The 21,666-nt window shown below is 41.3% G+C and overlaps 2 protein-coding genes across 2 annotated transcripts in view; one reads left to right on the forward strand and one right to left on the reverse strand.

Moving 5' to 3' along the window:
* Positions 1 to 21,666, reverse strand: part of LOC143431826 (facilitated trehalose transporter Tret1-like) — a 352,198-nt gene that overhangs the window by 245,879 nt on the left and 84,653 nt on the right. The gene's annotated exons all lie outside the window — the stretch shown is intronic.
* The window catches only part of LOC143431732 (uncharacterized), a 61,759-nt gene that overhangs the window by 37,099 nt on the left and 2,994 nt on the right, over positions 1 to 21,666 (forward strand). Inside the window, exon 3 of the mRNA XM_076908676.1 lies at positions 5,641 to 5,765. Within this exon, the coding sequence (XP_076764791.1) occupies positions 5,641 to 5,765 (125 nt within the window). The remainder of the gene's footprint in view (positions 1 to 5,640; positions 5,766 to 21,666) is intronic.

Here is a 21,666-nt window from a genome sequence, read left to right on the forward strand (position 1 = left end):
TAGAATGAATGGCGAACGAAAGGTGCCGTCGAGAATAACGGAGATTGGACGAGGGACGACGGTGGCCAGCAGTTCCAATGGGTCCAGACGTCGATTGAAAGACCATGGAACCGACCACCGCTAATGGAAAGTGACGCTGCACGCGATGGACTCGCTTCTTTCTTAGATCACAGATGGCAGGACCAATTGTCCATTTAGTTGCTTCTTTCGTTTAGTTAATCCTCTGATTTGTATGTAGACACTGAGAATCGTTTCTGAGGCTTCCCTTCAGCATCGATTAAACCTCTCGCAGCGAATTTAATCAATAATTAACAGCAACCAAGTAAACTTAAGAAGCACTTAAGAAACATTCGTGTGTAGCAACGTTTGGAGTCGCAATTCTCGTGAATAATAAATGCAAGCATCGAAACATCTAACTCAAAGTGTACTTTACGCGAGTGTTTCAAAATTCCCGCGCGTTGAGACGCGAGCTGATTTGCTCGCGACTCTCGTCGCCCCAAACTAACGAAAATTCAATAAAATGACAATTATTTGTCATTTGGAGCTCGAATTGGAGCAGATATATTCGAAAATATAACAAAAATGACAGAGTGACATAATAAGAGCAATTGCACAGCGTTTTTTCATCTCTCAGTTCATTTTTAAACGCGAGAAACGTCGCTGGACTTGATCGTCAGAGATCGCAGCCAGTTTTCGGCTGACTAAACGCGTAAATTATTTGATGCCCCTTTTCAACGGCCTCTAATGGCCCACCATGAAGTCCCTGGCTATTATTAACGACGGACGGTTTGTCGTCGAGCCGTCAGAAACGCCATGAACGCTCCAAAACTTCCATTTCACCCGAGAAAGTTCGCGCGCGACGAGCTTTTAAGTGTCATCCGCCGGCGCGTCCATCGAAATGCGCGCGGTTTAGTTTACGATCCGCGAAATGGGGACGCCATATTGCCACGGTGAGTGAGAGAGATGAAAAACAGAGGGGGTAATTCACTTGGTCGCTCGTGAAAGGAGCGTAAAAAAATGATCGTTCGTATTTGACTCGCGAAATCTCCTTTTGAACTCGGGAGAAAAATGGGGATGGATTCTTGGTAGTTTGGGGAAATTTATTTGGGAGTGGAATGTGTTTCAGTGATTCTAAAGTTAATGTTTTCGAAGTTAATGCTTTTATAGTTGGTGCTTTCAAAGTTGACGCTTGCAAAGTTGATGCTTCCAAAGTTAGCGCCTTGAAAGTTAGAGTTTTCAAAGTTAGCAATTGCGAAGTTAATGCCTTGAAAGCTAGTACTTCCAAAGTTAATGCCTTGTAAGTTAGAACTTCCAAAGTTGATGCTTCTAATGCTGGCGCTTTCAAAGTTAATGCTTCCAAAGTTGCCGCTTCAAAGTTGATGCTTCCAAAGTTGACGCTTCCAAAGTTAATGCATCCAAAGTGCAAGCTTCCAAAGTTGATGTCTCCAACTTTGACGCTTCCAAAGTTGAAGCCTCCAAAGTTGAAGCCTCCAAAGTTGTCGCTTCCAAAGTGAATGCTTCCAAAGTGAATGCTTCCAAAGTGAATGCTTCCAAAGTGAATGCTTCCTAACCGAATGCTTCCAAAGTTAAAGCTTCCAAAGCTTAGCGCTTCCAAAGCGTAGTGCTTGAAAAACTTAGAGCTCCCAAAGCTCATCACTTCCAAATCTCAGTGCATCCAAAACTTAACCCTTGCACCAAACAACCTTAAAAAAATTCCAGAAAAGAAAGTTTCACTTCGAATAGAATTCCTTTAAGGAGAGCATTTTAACCTGAAAGCGACACCGTTTAATTGGCACTCGTGTCATCCGTAGTCCAAGAAAGCGTGTCCAGAATCGCTTGAAAATCGCGGAGGGAAGCCAGCCAAGGCTCCCAGCAGAAAAGGGGGTCTAATTTCGAAACGTTTAAATTATACACGCCGCCCACTTTCCGGTAATTAAGATGCGACGCGCTCAAGAATTTCGTATCGCGGAATAATTCGCATGGAAGGACGTTTTCTCAATAAAACTCTTTAAGGCCACCAATTACGTATTCGCATTCAGCGAGATCGTGGCTTCGCGAGGCTTTCAAACGAACCGCCATTTCTCATTTTCGTACACTTCCTATGAAATCTATTTCTACGATAATTATTTAAATATATCGCATACAAACTCGTATCTCAAAATTTATTATTGCATCGTTTAAATTGTATATTTTCTGACAAAATAAATTATACAAAATACTTTTAATAATAATGTCATTGTTTTGCAAATCAAAGCATTTTATGAATATATATAAATTTGTATGTGTATATTTAATTAATAAATGTTGACGTTATTATGAAAAGTATTTGGTATTCAATTTGCAGTCATTAAGCAACAATTTGTATCGCACAAACTATGCGGCTCTCGTAACAAGGTATGCATATGTACGTATCTACGTATTTCAACAGCCATTAGCTGTGGCTGCACTGGGGTAGTCGATAAATTGGTTGACCACGATATTTTAGTTGGTCCTGGTATAACTCGCAGATTGTATCTACGTGGACCAGATACCAACTAAATTAATACTGGAGCGAATAATCAACGCGATACAGGAATTTTTAGACAAGTACTTTTTCTCGAGTACATATAGTAGAGCACTATGGTTTGGTGGTCATTTTTTTTATATTAATTAATTGCATTTTTTGGTGTGATTTTGAAGTCAAAGTTAAGGTTTGTAATGTTAAGGGTTGACAAGTTGGAGATTCTGGAGATTGAGATTTTGAAGCTGGTGATTGCAAAGCTTGTGATTTCAAAGGTAGTGCCTTTAAAGTTAACGATTGCAAAAGCTTGCGCTTTCAAAGTTGACGCTTCCAAAGTTTACGCCTTCAAACTTGACGTTCCCAAAGTTGACGCTTCCAAGTTTGACGCTTCCAAAGTTGACGCATCCAAGTTTGGCGCTTCCAAAGTTGACGCATCCAAAGTTGACGCATCCAAAGTGAATGCTTACAAAGTTGACCCTTCCAGAGCTCACAATTAAGAACCTTGTGCTTAGAAAGCTCACGCTTAGAAAGCTCGCGCTTAGAAAACTCGCGTTTATAAAAGCTCGTGCTTAGAAATCTCACTTCTACAAAGCTCATGCTTAAAAAAGCTCACGCTTAGATCCAAAAACCTCAGTCAATCTTTCCTCTCCTCTTCAAAAAGTTCGAACCTTCCTCTACGTCTGCAAAAGAAACAAAAGCAACAAGAAGCAGCTTAAATGCAGCGAGTTGTACTTGCACACGGTTTCATTTGGCCACGAACAATTGAACGCGCCCAGAAGCTGAACTTTTTCGAGACTTCATGGACGTTCATCCTTTTACAAACGTTGGTCGAACTTCCTCCCAGCGACGCGCAACAGTTTTTCATTTTCCCGCACGCGAGACGCTTTGATATCGTCGCATTCGATTCAGGGCAGTCGCAAGTCCGCGTCTAAGAGGCTTTCACTTCGAAACGAACTTTTAACAAGCTGATGGAAAAACTCCCGCGAACTTTAACAATCTTATTAAGCGGAGTTTTCTTTCTTCGAAATTCCTGCACGCTGGTCAGACGTTATTTATCCCCTTTCAATTATTCCTCCAGTTTTACGCTCCATTATTTACTGCATTAAACGTTCAATTTTCAATATCTGTTCTTTTTTAAAAACAATCACAATCATACACATATATGCATATCAGTGTGTGCAAAAAATAGTTCAGAAATTCGAGGAACCCTTAAGGAACCATTATTTATCATATCATAACTTAAACTGTAAGTTTCGACCCAAAATGGCGTCCTGAAACGAGACCAAACGTAATCTTCTCTCACTAATTGTTGCGTTCTGCAAAAAAATTCTATTTCTACGACAGAAAAGAGTTTAAGAAGCTTGTAAGCATCTCGATTCCACGTGTTTCACGAGCATGTAGCTCATCCTCGTGCGATTCCCAGGGGAAGGACTATTCCAGCGTGCAATACTGCATAACGTACGGCTGTTGAGGTATGCTGGTTGCAACAACAGCAGCTGGATTCGAGGCTGGCTCAGGGTGAATAGCCGTGCTGGTATGTCCCTGGCACTGAGCCAGACACAGCTACCAGTCCTGCCACCGCATTAATAGAGTTTTATTGTTATTTACTGTGACAACGAGCCGTTATTAACGAGGACCAGGCTGAGTCGTCGCTCTGTTGTTGGTCATCTTTGGGCTGTAATGGAGCAAGCTGGGTTCGAGGATGTTGCTCGTGCGTTTTGTAGATGATAAGTGGCGGTAATTCTTTGATTATTGCGAGCCTTTGAATGCTTGAAAGTTTAAAGCTTGTGCTTTCAATGCTAGAAGCTTTAAAGGATGTGTTTATAAGGCTCTCCACTTTAAATCTTGCGATTACAAAGCTTGGAACTTTTCTTTCAAGCTTTCTTTCAAAGCTAGTACTTGAAAAATGAATGCTTCCAAAGCTATATTTTTCAAGTTTAATGCCTTCAAAACTTAGGACTTTAAAACTTGCGCTTCTAGAGCTCGCAAGAGAAGTTAGAACTTGAGCTCCCAAAGCTTGTAACTTCAAAGCTTGAGCCTCTGTATTCTGCAACTTTGAAGATTCAGCCTCCAAAGCCTGCAACTTTGAAGCTTCAGCCTCCAAAGCCTGCAACTTTGAAGCTTGAGCCTCTAAAGCCTGCAACTTTAAAACTTGAGCCTCCAAAGCCTGCAACTTTGAAGTTTGAGTCTCTTTTAGAAGCAGCAGTCTTAAACTTTCGAGCTTTGTAAACGCAAACTTTGAAGCTTCCAGCTTCATAATCGCAAGTTTAAAGCTTCGAGCATGCAAAACTTTTCTGCTCGTGAGCATTTAAATCCCAGAGAGCCACGTCTGGACGTATCGACAGTAGCTATTCGAGATTTCAGAGCGACACGTGCCGCTGACGGCCAATCACACGCGTTCATCGAGGCATCCATTATGGAGCTACTTGTTTCGCGCGACGTTTCAATGTCCATTGTGCCAGCTACGTGCACGAAGGCTGTTCGAATTCGCTAATCGAACGTCGAGGCAAAAAGCTCGCCATGAGAGACTAATGTTTAACCAGAAACGTGGCAGGCTTTCTGCGTGATCTCGTTCGATGGACATTTTCTGGTCTTTATCCTTCAAAAGTGGTGCCCAGAATTACACTTTTCCATCAAAAATAAAGAAGAATTGCGAAGAATAATTTAGCCTTCACAAATTTAAATAAATTCTAATTTTATAGGATTTATTGTAAATGAGTTTACACAAATAGTTTATGAGAATTTGCTGATAAGTCTTATTGTGTCTAAAAATTGGACTTAGTATCCTGAAAATTCCTTGAATTTCTACGATTCCAGGATGTGACTTCGTTTGCCGGGAATTCCTGCACGAAGGAACCGGAATTCAAACTTCCAACTACTTTAATTGGGTTCAGAACTGCTTTTTACTAGGTTTTTCTTGTCCAAGAATTGGAATTGGTCTTTGCAGAAGTGCTGCACAGGTCTTCAATTGATCAAGCAATTGATTATCAAGAATTATAGCAATTATTGTAACTTTTTAATAGCTAAGAAGCACAATAAATTTTATGCAAGTACCAAGACTCATCAGCAAATTTTTATAGTCCATTTGCATACAAATTCATGCGCAATACATCTAAAAAAATACTAAAAATCTGTTTCAGAATCTCAGCACCGTTTCAAGTGGCCGCAGTGGCTCTCGTTTTGGCCGCCACAGTCTCAGCAATAATAGGCCACTGCTATTCGGACCATAGAACGCTAATCGCCTGTGGATTATTCCTCCTCAGCGGTGAGCATTCAACTGTGATCCCCTCGATTAACAATCGCGTAATTAGCGACACTTAACCGCGCAGCCAAGAAACCAAATTCACTCGTGGCGATGGAAGCTTTTCCAAGGTGGAGAAGTGCATTTCTCACTTGACAATGTCTCTGGGTTTGTAAAGGGAGACATCAGTCAGGGCTGGTAAATGGCAATGCTTCCAAAGCTAGTGCTTCCAAAAATTGTGCTTCTAAAGTCAATGCTTCCAAAGTCAATGCTTCCAAAGTCAATGCCTCCAAAGTCAATGCTTCCAAAGTTCCTGCTAACAAATCTCGAGCTTCCAAACTAACTCTTCCGAAGCTCAACCTTTCAAACCACCCACATACAATATTCCTCCATCCTTCCTAACTCCTTCTAATTAGCGATAATACTGTAAAAAATCGAAGAGCAAGCACACCAGAGGCAGAGGACACGTGGTCGATTAAAGCAACGGACATATTCCTCTACTCCTTTAGAAGAGACTGGGTGGAGAAGGGCGATCTTTCCTTGAAAGGTGACGAACGTTAGCTCGCTGGTCACGTATCGCTTTTTTCGTTACCCTCTGATCCCAGAGGACTGCTGCCACTGTATCCACCAACGGTCTCTCCGCACGTTGGGGAACTAACAATATGATCCTTCTGAGCTCTCCTGGCACGGGGTTCACGCGAACGGTACATAGATCATCTTGGAATCACGTATAACAGCGCTCCTTCTCTGTCTGACGATGGAAACTTATGTTCCTTGCAGCTGGTTCTGCCAACCAACGACATACTTCGCTTCTGTGATACGGTTTTTGTTTTAGGTGTTGATATTTGGAAGATTAAGTCGTTGATTCTTGTCTTTTATGTTGGAAATATCAGCTGAAGATCGTGATTGTAGAGTTCGGGATTTTAGAGATTGAGATTTCGAAGCTGGTGGTGTCAAAGCTTGAGATTGCAAAGTTGAAGCTTCGAAAATTGACGCTTTTAAAGCTGGCGCTATGAAAGTTAATGCTTCCAATTCTCAAGCTTCCAAATCTCTCACTTCCAATTCTCATGCTTCCAAAGCTCATGCTTCCAATTATCATGCCTCCAAAGCTCAAGCTTCCAATTCTCATGCTTCCAATTCTCATGCTTCCAATTTTCATGCTTCCAATTCTCATGCTTCCAATTTTCATGCTTCCAATGCTCATGCTTTCAATTCTCATGCTTCCAATGCTCATGCTTTCAAAGCTCAAGCTTTCAATTCTCATCCTTCCAAATCTCTCACTTTCAAAACAAGATCTTCCAAATCTCACACAGTATCAAAAACCCCAAAAAACCGAACTCAATCCCAGAGTACACACCTGCACTACCCTTTCCTTAATTCAGACGACACTAAAATTAGCTTATGAAGTATCAATTCGCGAGCAAAAGGAAAAAATGAGGAAACCTACACGCGTGAGCGCAGTTAGGGGGAAATGAAATTCTTTCTGGTAAAGTAATCAGTAACCAACGAGGTGCACGAGCCTGGTTGCTACACGGCTGGCGCCTGCGAAACTGTTGCTGAGTTCTGCGAACGTGCATCGAATCAGAAGTCCATGAAAACACGGCTGTATCATTTCATAGCGAGGGGAGGAGGTAGCTGGGATCTGGAACAGCGTCAGGAGAAATCGTGGACCCAGCCAGAGACCAGAAATTCCATTCCGCAGCTACGAGACATAACGTAGTTGCGCCCCCTCTGAAAATGAACTCCAGGAATTCCTGGAGAATTCTTATTTCGATCTTGGAGGGTGCATATCGAGTGTTATACAACGTATAATTAATGAGAATCTGCTGAAAAATATTTAATTATATATTTGGGTCTTGGTCATTTTCAATCAGCTGACTGCTGTGTCCTTAAAGATTGGGGTCCAGCTTTAGAAAATCGTAACTCCTTTGTTTCTTGAGATGGACTTGCAAAATTTTTTTCTGTCATAGATGAGAGATGAAGTTTTAATTAGCAGTTAAAGATTTTGATTTTACTTCAACGCACTATTTATTAAAAAAAATAAGAGAAAAATCTGAATTATTTAAAATTCAAAGTAATTCCAATATTTTATGAGTTCTGATTCATCTAATTAGATAGAATTACAATTAATCTCGTGGTTCCAATGTTCGTGCTTCCAAAGTCAATGATTTCAAAGTTAATGCTTCCAAAGTCAATGCTTCCAAAGTCAATGCTTCCAACTTCAATGCTTCCAAACTTAATGCTTCCAAAGTCAATACTTCCAAAGTTAATGCTTCCAATTTCAATGCTTCCAAAGTCAATGCTTCCAAATCTGGCACTTTCAATTCTCATGCTTCCAAAGCTCATGCTTATCACTCAAAACTCCAAAACTCCTCAAAATCTCACAATAACTCTTCGATATCTCAAAAAATTGTTGAACCACAGTAAAAAACAAAAGTGTAACAGCATACATGCAATCGTGAGAATTGTAGAGAACAGAAAAATGGCGACGAGAACTGGTGTCCCCCGTTTTCATTTCGCGCGTTCCTCTCCTGGTGGATCGCCAGGATAAAAGCGACGGAAGCAGGGCGGTCCTCTGGGGCGAGGGCTTGTAATCACGTGTCGAGGGACCAGTCGACTGTGGGAAGAAAAAGATGGACACGAAAGATACCCGAAGGCGGAGAGGCGAAATTCGAACGCGTACGTCTGATTTATATCGAGCTTTACCACTGGACTGGACCTCGATCTCCTCTCCCTGTTTGGGGCGGCTCTCGAGGGTGCGCGAACCTTCCGCAGCTCATGGAATCTGGATCAGGAATTTCTTTGGAATCCTCGCGGATTCTACGGCTGATAGATGCCTCTTGCACTGCGCTGAGAATTCTGATTCATGTCCTCTTAACAGACGTCGCGGGTTTATTACTCAATTTTCGGGTAGAAATGTTGGGAAATTTGAGTTTGGAGTCATTGTTGTTGGCAATGTGTAAAGAAGTGCATTTAACAATTAATAATGACTCTAAATTTGTAAGTTAGCGACGATACTATATAAAATTTGGCTTCTGAAGCTTAGGATTCGAAAGTTAGTGATTGCAATGCTCGAGATTCCAAAGTTGGTGCTTCTAAAGCTCGCATTTCCAAAAGAAGGGCTTTCGAAGCTCGCGATTTCAAAGCTAGCACTTCTAAAGCTTGCAATTCCAAACCTAGCGCTTCCAAAGCTCGCAATTCTAAAGTTTGAGATACCAAAGCTCACGATTCTAAAGCTAGCACTTCCAAAGCCAATGCTTCTAAAATTAAGGCTTCTAAAGTCAACGCTTCCAATGTTCGCGATTCCAAAGCTGGTGCTTCCAAAGTTCGTGCTTAGAAAGCTCGTGCTTACAAAAGCTCTTACTTCCAAAGCGCTTGCTTCCAAAGCTCATGCTTGCAAAGCTCGAACTTCCAAAGCTCATGCTTTGCATTCTAGAGTCCAAAAATCCTCAAAATCTCACAATAACCCTTCGATATCGCAAAAAATTGTTGAACTACATTAAAAAATAAGAGTGTACACAGATACAATCGACTTGTTCGAACGTCTTTCGATTCGAATAGCGATAAAAACCGGCTCATCAATTTTTCAGTGGCCATTGTGAGACGTGAGCTTCGGCTGGAGAACAAACAGACCGAGGAAAAGTTCCGCAGAGCCGTTTTAATTTATAAAACTTTCTCGAATAGTATTCGAGCTCGCTTTCTCGCTTCGTTTCAGCTTGAAACGACTTTAAAAAAAAATTCAATTCACGAATGAAAGAGTCATTTTCAATTTGTTGCGGATTTTGACTTTTGAAAGCTCGCAGAATTTTTATCCCAATCGAGTGAAATCCGCTTTCGCGTTTAATAATTGTTTAGACCGTATTCATGAAACGTAAACAATTAAATCGTCCCTCCATGCGGCAATTGGATTAACTTATTAGCGTGGCGATGAATGATTCGCGCAGAGAGTTCATTAAAACCAGCGAGCAATTAGTTAAATTGCTCTGGCGGTGTTCAGCAGTTGTTACAAAGTGTTACGTCCAATGATTAACGATTAACACGATGAAAAGTCTCGCGATTCATCGATAATTAGCGCCAGAACGTCCAATGGTTATATTAAAATCGAAGTAATTCACTGTTGTTACGCATCGACAGCCTGAACAATTGTTCTGCCAAAATTCGACGCTTCAAACAGCTGTGAAACTCGAACCAGACACACTTGCACACCCTGTATATCATCAATTAAAAATAAAAAAAATATTAAATAGAGTTATTTGTAGATTTCCACAACTTTTCATATATTTCTTTCAGTGGCTGTTAAATTAGTTGTAAATAATTATTTCTGACGAATTCTTGTTTCTGAGGACGCACAGATGTTTCAATTAGACCACAAGAACGTTACTTGCGGCTTCACACATCCTGTGGGATCGGTGGCCAAGGTAATAAGCGAGTTTCGACCGCTCAGGGATCCCAGGACTTAATAAACCAAAGGCCAGCCTCTCGACGACGCCTTCAAACGCTACTTAAGAGTTAGCTCGGTCGATATTAGTGGTTCAATGATCGCCAGAACGATCCCCCCTTTTCTTAGGACCAGTTCGCAACCCAGAATTGCCTCCTGGTAACCTGAGAGAATTATCTGGCTCGTCTGACCATTCTCTGGTCGTGCTACTTGAGTGCTTGTCGACGCCATCGAGCTCCTTCGTGTCATTAAAAAGTCCACAGCTCGCTTATTAATTGCTCTCACTCAGAATTATTTTTCTGCTTCATTGACAGTGGCTTTAAATTAATTTGGGACGAAAGAAAATGATTGTAAATCGAGAAAGCTCTGATATTTGGTGTATAATTGAGTGTTAAGGGTTGAAGAAAGGTTAAATGCGCCATTTTGAATTTTTTTTTAATTTGTTTCTTTGTTGAGTTGAATTTTTGTGGTTTCTTTTTTGATTTTCGAGCAGAACAGCCAGCAACAAGTTGCCGTTTGCGTATGCCTCGACGGCGTTTCGAGAGCGATGGAAATTCTCGATTAAACGCCCTCTGATGCTCGACGAAGCCTTTCCGGCGAGCCAAACAACTTCCGATTCCCAGAGGCGAGAAAGAAACTGGCAAGGCGTGGTCTGTTACTCGACACTGTTTGAGGAACAGTGTCAAAGCCTTCGTCAGACTGTACACAGCCATTAGCATAAAAGCTTCATGCTTGTTGGTGCTGGCACTGCCATTTTGGACGAGCTGGGTTTAGCAATTATTGCTAGAAAAAAGAAGTTTGTGGTTTCAAAGTTAGAGACTTTGAAGTTTGGGGTTTTGAGGCACGAAATTTGAAAGTTTGAGCTTGTAAAGGTTGGAACCTTAAAGTTTGTGCTTCCAGAGCTTGAAACTTTAATGTTAGCGCTCCAAAACTCGCGATTCCAAAGCTGGCGCTTCCAAAATTAATGCTTTCAACGCTGGAGTTTCCAAAATTAATGCCTCCAACGGTAGAGCTCTCAAATTTAATGCTTCCAAAGCTAGTACTTCCAAAATTAATGCTATTAAAGCCCAGAACTTTAAAGCTAGCACTTCCAAAGCTCGTAACTTTGGAGCTAATGCTTCCAAAGCTCCTAACTTTGAAGTTAGCACTTCCAAAGTTCGCGATTCCAAAGCTGACGCTTCCAAAATTAATGCTTCCAAGGCTAGAGCTTCCAAAATTAATGCTTTCAAGGCTAGCGCTTCCAAAACAAAAACCTCCAAAGCTATCGTTTCCAAAATTAACGCTTCCAAAGCCAGAGCTTCCAAATTTAATGCTTCCAAAGCTGGAGTTTCCAAACTTAACGCTTCCAAAGCTAGCGTTTCCACAAGAAAAACATCCAAAACTACCGCTTCCAATACAAAAAACTTCCAACTGTAAAGCTTGTGCTTCCAAAACCCAAAACTAACGCTTCCAAAAGAAAAGCTTCCAACTTCAAAACATGTACTTTCAAATCTCTCACCTCTAAAATTCCCAATACACCATGTACACTTAAAAATAAACCAATAACCCAATCCTTTAAAACCTCAACCAAAGCTTCCACTAAAAAAAATAGAAAATTACTTCGAAAACCTAAAACCAACCCCTGTGGACATCCAAATGCCACCCTTAAAGAAACTCTCCACCCTTCAGATAGCAAAAGGTCAACCCAACAGAATAAATATCCACGAAGACACGCAGAGGCACGGCTAATCGTCGAAGGAAGCAGTATTTCTCGAAAAGAATGTCCGCAGTCGCTGGTAGGGGGTTGAACGGACCTCGTGGAAGACCTGGTGGGACGTGAATCGAAAGCGGATGTCGCCCATCGCGGTGGTCGTGACCCAAGCGCCGCCAGAGGGAACGGGTTGGGATCGCTAAAAGGAACGCGCAGTCGAGCGAAAGAGGCCTCTGAGGCCTGCTAAAAAGGGAGATAAAATAATGTAGGAGGAAGTTTAAAAAGCCCCGCTGCGAATCTCGATTTTTTCTTTTCCCTTTCGTCGAACCAGCAGCACCCTTCGCTGTTATCGATCGAGGAGCGTCTGCGACGCGTCGCGAACCGTCGACGACGATTCCTTCCGACCCCCTCCGCTCGCCAATCTACGTTCGCAGGTTGAAAATCGCCGCTGGGAACCAGCGAATGCATTATGCATGACGAAAGTTTTGTCTTCGGTGCTGTCAGTCGCTCGTGCTGGATATTCTGTTACAGAGACTTTGCTCTGGCTTCGAATTGCAGTCCTTGGACGTCAGGCAAGTGTCTTTAACCTTTTGCTCTCTGTGGAAAAAGTTAAAGGGCTTTGGAATTGTCGACGTGAAACAAGGAATGGAATAGCAAATTTTTAAGTGTCAATTGAATTTTATACTTTGTGAGAATTGCTCGATTAGTAGCACTTTTGTGTACCACAAAGAGTTGAAAAAATGGCATAGTGGAAGATCTGAAAGTGGCTCAACTAAGAGCACAGTAAAATATTTAAAGGGCTCAAATAAATTTTACTAACCTCTGCCACTTGTAGTAACAAAAATTGCAAAATACAAAGCCACTTAATAACAAAATAATGTCCCTGTTCAGCTTAAGGAGTGCAAAATTCTGGCGACAAGTAAAGCAGAAGATTATGAGCAGAATTATGCGACGAGACCAAAATCCATCTCAGTTATGGCTCTCGCGAACGAGAAACGAGGATCGTGAAATAAAGATAGCTTCCTCTTCGCTCACAGGATATATCGACTCGCAATACGGCTCGAAGTGTAAAGACCTGGCGGAATGGAAGTCAATTTACGAATACATCTCAGCCAGAGAGGAACGAGGAGGAGCTGGAGGATTACCACTCGATTCCAGAGCACACTTCGATATCTTTCCATTCGTTCTTCTATTTCTTAACACTGCCACAACCACATCATTCGAAATTCCAGCTGTTTCTTTTTGTTATTTGCACAGAATAATTTTCTCTGGCACTGAACAATGCCCCAACATCGCACGATTGATGGCAATTCTAGCTGGAAACGAGAGTCGTTTATACCCTTCGCTACAGCCCTGTAACTAATATCGATATTTCCCCGCGATAACGCATTAATAAAGTCGAAATTTGCATGCCTGCAAAGGAAACTTTGCTGAGAAAAATCGTCTCTGGGATATCAGGGCGTGGAATTTGCATAATACCACGCGCCATTGCATATTCCATACACAGTGGTCTTCTAATAACATCGAACACTTCGATATTCCTCAATCTCTAATTAATATCTCGCGTTATGGCGATTGCAAACGTTTTCTGAAGAGCAGAAGAGTCAGAGCAGCTCGAAAATTCGAAGATCCACTGGGTGGCCTCGCAAATGAAACGCATTGGAATTTATGTCGAACGGAATTAGTTTTCTAGGGGGTGGCGAAACCGCAACCGCGCTCGTAAATCGTGAATTCTCTGTCGCGGGTTATTAGACCGAAAGTTCGCGAGTTAATCACAACTCTCGCGTGCCGAGACGCAGTTTCGAAAGAAGTTTGTCGCCTGTAACTAATAACGAAACCGACGTCGCCAGCGCTGGCAACTTAAACAACTTGTCTCGCCCTGTTACGATGTAAATCCCTCTGTAGCGCCAAAACCACCCCCTTGCGTCGCCAATTTCGCCCTCCTCCATTCATCCCCCTTCACCCTTCACCCTCGTTCCAATCGAATATTTATACAAAATTCCACGGTTCAGAAAATCCCAATTTAACGGCTGAAAATTGTTCTTTGACGGGTCACGTTGTGTGCAGAAGGCTTTTCAGCTTCGCAGCTGCTCTCTGAACGGCATTCGATCGTGCAAAGTGTTCGCATTTCGCTGAATGTTTAAATAAAATAAATTTTATCGTTCTGTAAATGAAAATTATTCGTTGATCTCGCGTTTCGACTGGCAAATTCTATGGAAAGGGCGATTTTTTGCTTGGAAAAAGCAGCGGGACAGACGCAGCGATTGGAAACCGTTTTTACGAACGATTGATGAAAGTAACAAGAGGATCCATTAGCCCCAACACTGGGTCCAGTTCGAAATAAATCATGATTCGAGTGTGTGGTGGCTGTTGGCGAAAGCTGGGATCGATTAAAACGCGAGTCGAAGGGGTTGGATCGCGTCGAAAAGGAAAACTTGCACAGTGGACGAAATATTAATCGAATTCGAGTGGGGCGCCTGTTTTTTTCTGAACCCCTCTCGATCTGCGACCCGGTTTCGAGTGCGAGCAGGTTTTTCAGGTGGCCTCGACAATGGATCCTGTCGAACAAGCGAGTAGCAAGCTTTATTTCAACCGCGTCAATATTTGACGAAGATTTCGATATTTCATTACACGCGTGCTCACACCTCTCTCTCTCTCTCTCTCTCTCTCTCTCTCTCTCTCTCTCTCTCTCTCTCTGTTGTTCTGTAAACGAAATATCCGCGAGGGGAGTCTTTACTTTAACACGCTCGCTGGTACAGATTACCAGCCCGTTTGTTTTATTTCCACGGCTGGAATTCGAGTCAATTTTAGAGGAACGCAGGTAATTCGTAAACGAGGGAGCTTTCCGTTTTCATTTTCGTCTATTCCACCGTGTACCTACTGGATGTTTGCGAATTGTACAATTCGCTGGCTCCAAGCACGAACACCCTTTAATAACTATAAACAGCGTCAGAATAAAATAAATAACCCACAATTTGAAACTAGAAAAACTGACCAAAATTGATCTCAGAACTTTACCAATTAACATTATCAACCAAAGAAAGTCTGTATTATACTTTAAATACAATGCCAATCCCTCAAACTTTCTAAATAGTAAACTTTTAACGAAGATTACACCCAGAAAGCATGCGAATATTTTTACAAACAATGGCTCGAAAGATTGCAGGAAGTATACAGATTATAACGCGCTTTGTTTCGTCTCGATATCTCAAACGGTTCCTGAGATATGAGCATTTAAAGATCGAGCGGTCTGCGCGCCCTGCAGTGACCCCCCACCCCTTCTTAGTGTTGCATAATAATTAGTGATGTAACATATTACGTAACTCGTTAGCGCACAGCTGATCGCTTAGATAAGACATCGCTGAACGTGCGAGTGAGACTTCCGAGAGTGCGACAAGGACAGCGATAGAAAACTATTAAAAATTACCATTGTCTTCACACGACGATATCTCCGGAACCGGAAGTGCTATCGACGTGAAACAAAAAGCATTTTACAGGGGAAGGATCAGCGCCGCCTACAAGTCCAGATTCGTTAAAATATCGTTTGAAACGTGGGAGTAATGGCTCTCCAAAGTTTCGTCAAATTTAATCCATATTACCGACAGTTTCAAAACGAATTAATGGAAAATTGTATAGCTTTAGGTGAATATATTTTATAGTAATTACGTTGGATACTATTAACGTTCAAATGAGACAGTAATGAGGGCCATAAAATTTGTTATACATTTTTTAGAATTATTTTTGCTGTGCATAAAGAGAGTTTTGTGTACGCTGCTTTTGAAAATCAGTCAAACGAAGTGGAATGTCCTTAATGAAATTCGATTTTTTACGATTTTGAGGTACTGAAAGGGTTTTGAAGTGACACAATCGTTTTTGGAATAATTTTAACCGTTTTATGTTCACGTTGCAGACATTTTAATTAACCGTGCGATTAATAATTAACGTGTCGACGAGTGGGTGAAAAATTTCGCGGGGAATTAAATGTAATCAGCGTAGACGGTCGACTACTGCTCGGATCGGCTAATTTGCGCCGGAAACGTGCGGCTGCAAATTAACCAAACATCTATGGCGGCTTAATGAACGTCAGGGTTTAACGAACGCGATTGGTCGCTGGCCACGTCCGATGTGCTACTACAGCAATTTCAACCGCGTCTCTATGATACGATTACTTTCATAATCACGATCCCAGCCCCGATATTGCGTTCGCGCACAGAATTTTAATTGAAATCGCTCGATCGTCCCACGCGGTTCCCAAAAATCCCAACTGCGACGCTGCTGTCGTTTAGATTCGCTGCATTTATGGCTTCGCCATCTTTTTAGCCAGTTTATTGCAGGTTCAATAATTAATTCGAGTTTTTACTTGAAGATTTTTCATGAATCTCTGAATTAAGCCTTGAATTCTCTAATTTTTTTTTATAGTATTTAATTTATTGGGTGCAACTATAAATTTGCAGGATTTAAAATGCGTTTGACTTTGAAATTTTCAATTCGATGCAAAATATTATCTGCAAATTTGTTTAAGAAATTTCTTATTGAAAAATTCATAAGACTGAGTCGAAATTTTGCAATTATTGTAACAAATAATGAAAATGTTGGTGCATTGAGGCTCAAGTAAAATTAATTAGTTGACGTTTCTACGATTTACAGTCTAAACCCCATGAGAAAACTCAGATCCCCGTCGAACACGCGGAATAATTCCTCCGCGTTAATTATTAGCATTAATTAGCGTGGCGTGTAGCTGTTTGTCCCGGAGGCACATTAAATTTGCACTTCATTAGTGCAGTTACATATTAATTCGGAAACTTGGGCGCAGGCTGGCTATAATTTTCATAAATCAGAGTCGAATCGCTCTTAACTCGATCGGAAACAATTCCCTCTCCAACGCTAGCTGATTCAGGCGCTTCGATCGCGATCTGACTTCCGTCTCCGTGGCGATTTCCGTTCGAGCATCGACTCGACCTGGACAACCATCGTCGAGCAATTTCAATGGCTTTTTCTGCTACCAAAGACCACATTTTGCTTATGATATCTTTTCTCAATTATCGTTCTTATTATTTTTCAATTTTTTTCCGTTAATATCACACAAAATTTAACTTAGTTTATTTAAAAAAAAATGAAGTTTGATCATTTATGAAGAATATTTAAATGAATTTTGTGATTGTACTTTGTTGTTGACAAAAGGAGAATAATTTCGAAACACTGTCACCAATAACGCGTCGCGATGGAACGTCTAAATGTCCATGAATCCCTCAGCGAGCCTTTCCCCCAAGAATCTAGGTCTTTCCTCTCCAACGGGCGGCTATTCTCGCGAGTCGAGAGTTGTAACGTCGAGTGTGTCGTCGAGTAGCACTGGGAAGTACATTTCCCGTTATAATAACGACGTCGTTAGATGAAACTTTTCTCTCTCGAGCGCGACTACCACGAGCGTCCACTTTCTCGTCGAGCATCGATCGCTTTCACGGATCTGCCTCACTTTCCACGATCGCTGACTCCTCGTTCAATCTCGTCAAATCGAACAGACTGGCTCAGAATTGGAAAGCAAACAAGTCAAACCAAGAACAAGTATCTAATTAAGAAAACAATGACTCCACCTCAAAAAAATTCTGAAGCTTTGAAGCAGAAGAAAGTGTGTTTAATCCAAATAGTGTCCATTCTGGAGATAAATTGTGAAATTTCAATTTTTTTAAGCAGAGAAATGGAATTTTTTGAGGCGAGGAGTGAAAGTAAGGTTAGAGCCACGCGTGGACCAAAATGGAGGGCGGTTCAAGCATCCCAACAGCGTGCATCCTCCTTAAAACTTCTCTAAATGTATTTAATCAAGTCCAACAACATTGTAGCGCCCAAAATAATTAAGCTAGCAATAATTACCACATTATTTCGCATCCACAGACAGAGTTCTGTACCGAAAGAAGCCACTCAGTCAATAATTTCGCGTTGACACCTTCGCAGCGTGCTTTGGTTGGCGTATCGAAAGAAAAATCGATAGTCGATGCTGTGAAAGCTCGCAGGAGAGGCAGCATGATTTATCCGACACCTCGAGCGTGTCCCAATTTATCATAGATCCCCAGGAATTAATTCCAGATAGGATTGCGGTATTGACGGGTAGATTTGTACGATGGCCAGTGCATCGGCTGTGCAATTTGTATTCAGGCGGTGGCAACATCGAGCCAGGGACGCTCAAAGATGTCCCAGATAACATTCCAGAACCGAGCGTGGTTTCTCGTTATCCAAACGCCTTTTTAGGTCCCATCCAGCACTAATGGGACACTGCTCTGCAATCATGGAGAACGATTTGGCTTCTCAACTGAAATTTCAGCTACAAATTCTTGTAGAAAGTAAGTTCTTCTTTTTGGTACACTGGATATAAGTAAAAATGACGAATAATCGTGTTTAAATTGTATTGATTGTGTACTTTTATTGTAGTAATTGTAGAAGTTTGGTCACAGATCTTCAAGTGAAATGCATGTGCTCGTAGTCACCCTTTAATAACTATAAACAGCATCAGAATAAAATAAATACCCACAATTTAAAAGAAGAAAAACTGAACAAAGTTGACCTCAGAAGTCTACCAATTAACATTAAGAACCAGAGAAAGTCTGTATTATACTTCAAATTCAGTAACCAACTCTTAAACGTTCTTACATCTCTCAATAATAGCAATAGTAAACTTTCATCGAAGATTACACCCAGAAAGCATGCGAATATTTGTACAAACAATGGCTCAAAAGATTGCAGGAAGTATACAGATTATAGCGCGCTTTGTTTCATCTTGATATCTCAAACGGTTCCTGAGATATGAGCGTTTAAAGATCGAGCGGTCTGCGCGGCCAGCAGGGACCCCCACCCCTTCTTAGTATTGCATAATAATTAGTGATGTAACATATTACGTAACTCGTTAGCGCACAGCTGATCGCTTAGATAAGACATCGCTGAACGTGCGAGTGAGACTTCCGAGAGTGCGACAAGGACAGCGATAGAAAACTATTAAAAATTACCATTGTCTTCACACGACGATATCTCCGGAACCGGAAGTGCTATCGACGTGAAACAAAAAGCGTTTTAGAGGGGAAGGATCAGCGCCGCCTACAAGCCCAGATTCGTTAAAATATCGTTTGAAACGCGGGAGTAATGGCTCTCCAAAGTTTCGTCAAATTTAATCCATATTACCGACAGTTTCAAAACGAATTAATGGAAAATTGTATAGCTTTAGGTGAATATATTTTATAGTAATTACGTTGGATACTATTAACGTTCAAATGAGACAGTAATGAGGGCCATAAAATTTATTATACATTTTTTAGAATTATTTTTACTCTGTATAAATAGAGTTTTGTGAAATTCTCAAGCCTCCATCTTGGTGAATACGTTCATTAGCGTTTCTCAGAATTTTTACTATTTTACGACACTGTTTTTTCGTCATATTGACCACGTTTCTATATACACAGTGCTCCATTAATATTTCAGATCCTCAACTAAAATTCGCACGCTCGTAGCCAAACCTTCATTTTGGTGAACAAGTTCATTAATGTTTCTCAGACTGTTTTAATATTTTACAAAGCTGTTTCTTGACCATATTGGCCAAGTTTCTATATACACAGTGGTCCATTGGTATTTATACTCACAAATGAAAGTGGTGTATGAAAACGTGAGTCGAGAACGCTTCTGGAGTGGAAGAAGGCTCGTCCAAAGCTCGTTTAAGAGTCGTTCGGTTAACGATTCGGATCAGAGAGGGGGATGCTTGGACGCTGGCGAATATTTCGGGCAACCATACACCCCGTCGAGTATTCCAGCACGGTTTCGAGCATAAATTTCGAGCGTGCCAGCGATGCTTTACGCCGACAGGATTAAATAACTTGACTCGGTCGCAACATATCACGCCCCGTGGAGCGTCTCGGTTGCACCCTCGCCTCGCACACCCCCTGTTTCTGATTATCGTTGCACCCCTACTTTGTCTCTGCTCTTCGATCTTCCTATTTACCCTCTTTCGAGCTGCGCTGGTCGTTGGTTCACGCATATTTGTAGACTGGTACTCTGGTCTTTTGAATTCTTTAGGGTAATTTCATTTTTTTTTTTTGAAAGTGTTGGACAGGGTTTTTGGGATTTTTTTAGTGGAGTAGTTGTGAAAATACTGTATTTGTTTTTCTTTTTAAGCGGGGTTTTATGGTGAGGAGTTGAAATTTCAGTGATATTAATATTTTAGGAGAAATATTCTACCTTTCTGTTCTAGAATTTGCATCCCTTAATTTCAATATTTTGATTTAGCACTCATTTTCTTTGCAAATTAGAAAAATAAGATTTTGGAAACCTTCACTGTCAAATAAATAGAGTTTTAGAAGAAAGATTCATCTTAGAGCAATAATAAGCAAGCCTTCTACCCCACAATTCCACTTTTCAACCCTTTTAATACCTTTTTACCATCAATTCTTAACAAATTAAAGAACTACTTGCAGACCATCATAATAAAGAAAAATAAACTTTCAGAAGGAACATTCCTCTAAAACTAACAACAATCAACCCTTCAATACCAGAATTCCACTCTACAACCCTTCCACAATATCCCACCCACCCCAAACTCCAACAACTGCCTCCAAATCCAAAGCAACTCACCCAAGACCTTGTCCATCGAGCATAAGAACCTCGAAACCTCCCCTGGAAGAGGGTTGAAGGGGTGGCAGTCGCATTCCTCGAGGGTGCAGCGCGCCCTCTAAACCGATCCGCAGCCACGGTCGTCGTCGTCGTCGTGGAAATTGGATCGGTCACTCGATATCGCGGTATTCTCGAAATTCGAGGAGGCTCGCAACCCCCGACGAGCCACCCCTGCTCGTATTAATATTAAATTCCGGGTGGATGCCCTCTGGCCGTGCACGCGGACAAGAATTATATAACCGGATGCCTCGTACTTCTCCTGTTGGACGTACGATGAATCCGCGTTTTGGTCGCTGCTGGCAAATTCCGCGAGGGATGATGGTTTTGTGGGTGCTGGGTGATTAAGGGATGATTTTGGCAAATTTTGAACACCTCATACTTAATGTTTTCTTGCGAAGTTCAAATGTTAGTTTTGTTTTGGGTAATATTGGTTTAATTTCAAGAATTGTGTTTGTTGGGGTGGTTTGTGCAATATGGCGTCATCCATGGATGCAACTGAAGAGATTCTTGCTCTCTTTTTTATTTTTTTTGTAACTTTATTGCAATCTTGTATGCTGAGTACTTAATGTGATCTGTAAATTTGCAATTTTATCATTATTTTGTGCAATTAATTGTGGAGATACATCCAATATGGCGTCAAAAATTATTCTACGAGATATTTAAAGCTTTCTATTCTTATTACTCAAAGCAAAACCTTCATTTCTCCCAAAACCTTAAATTAAATTACTTTTCTCCAAATACTTTAATCTCAAAGAACCCTGAGACAATTAACTATGACTAATTTTTTGATTTTTGAAGCAACAAGTGCAACAAAATTCCACTCGAACGCGACGAAAGTACATAAATATTAGACGAAGGAGCTCGCAACACTCGAGAAGCACTGCTCGATGTTGTCCCTTGGAAGAAAATCATTTGCTCCAGCGGAAATAAGATCCAACGTAATCAGAAGTTTCGCGAGCACCCGTGGGAATCTTATTTCCCTGTTTTATGCACGACAACGGCGATATTTCTGAAGAAATGACTCGAGAGACCAACTTCCGCTTCTCGACTAACATCTAACTACTTTCGTTTCTTCTGTAAGCGTTTTCGAATTGCTCATCCGTCGCAACTTCATTGTTGTACACTCGAGTCCATCACTCTGACATTTTTTT

This window comes from Xylocopa sonorina, unplaced genomic scaffold, assembly GCF_050948175.1.
Source record: "Xylocopa sonorina isolate GNS202 unplaced genomic scaffold, iyXylSono1_principal scaffold0014, whole genome shotgun sequence".
NCBI lineage: Eukaryota > Metazoa > Arthropoda > Insecta > Hymenoptera > Apidae > Xylocopa > Xylocopa sonorina.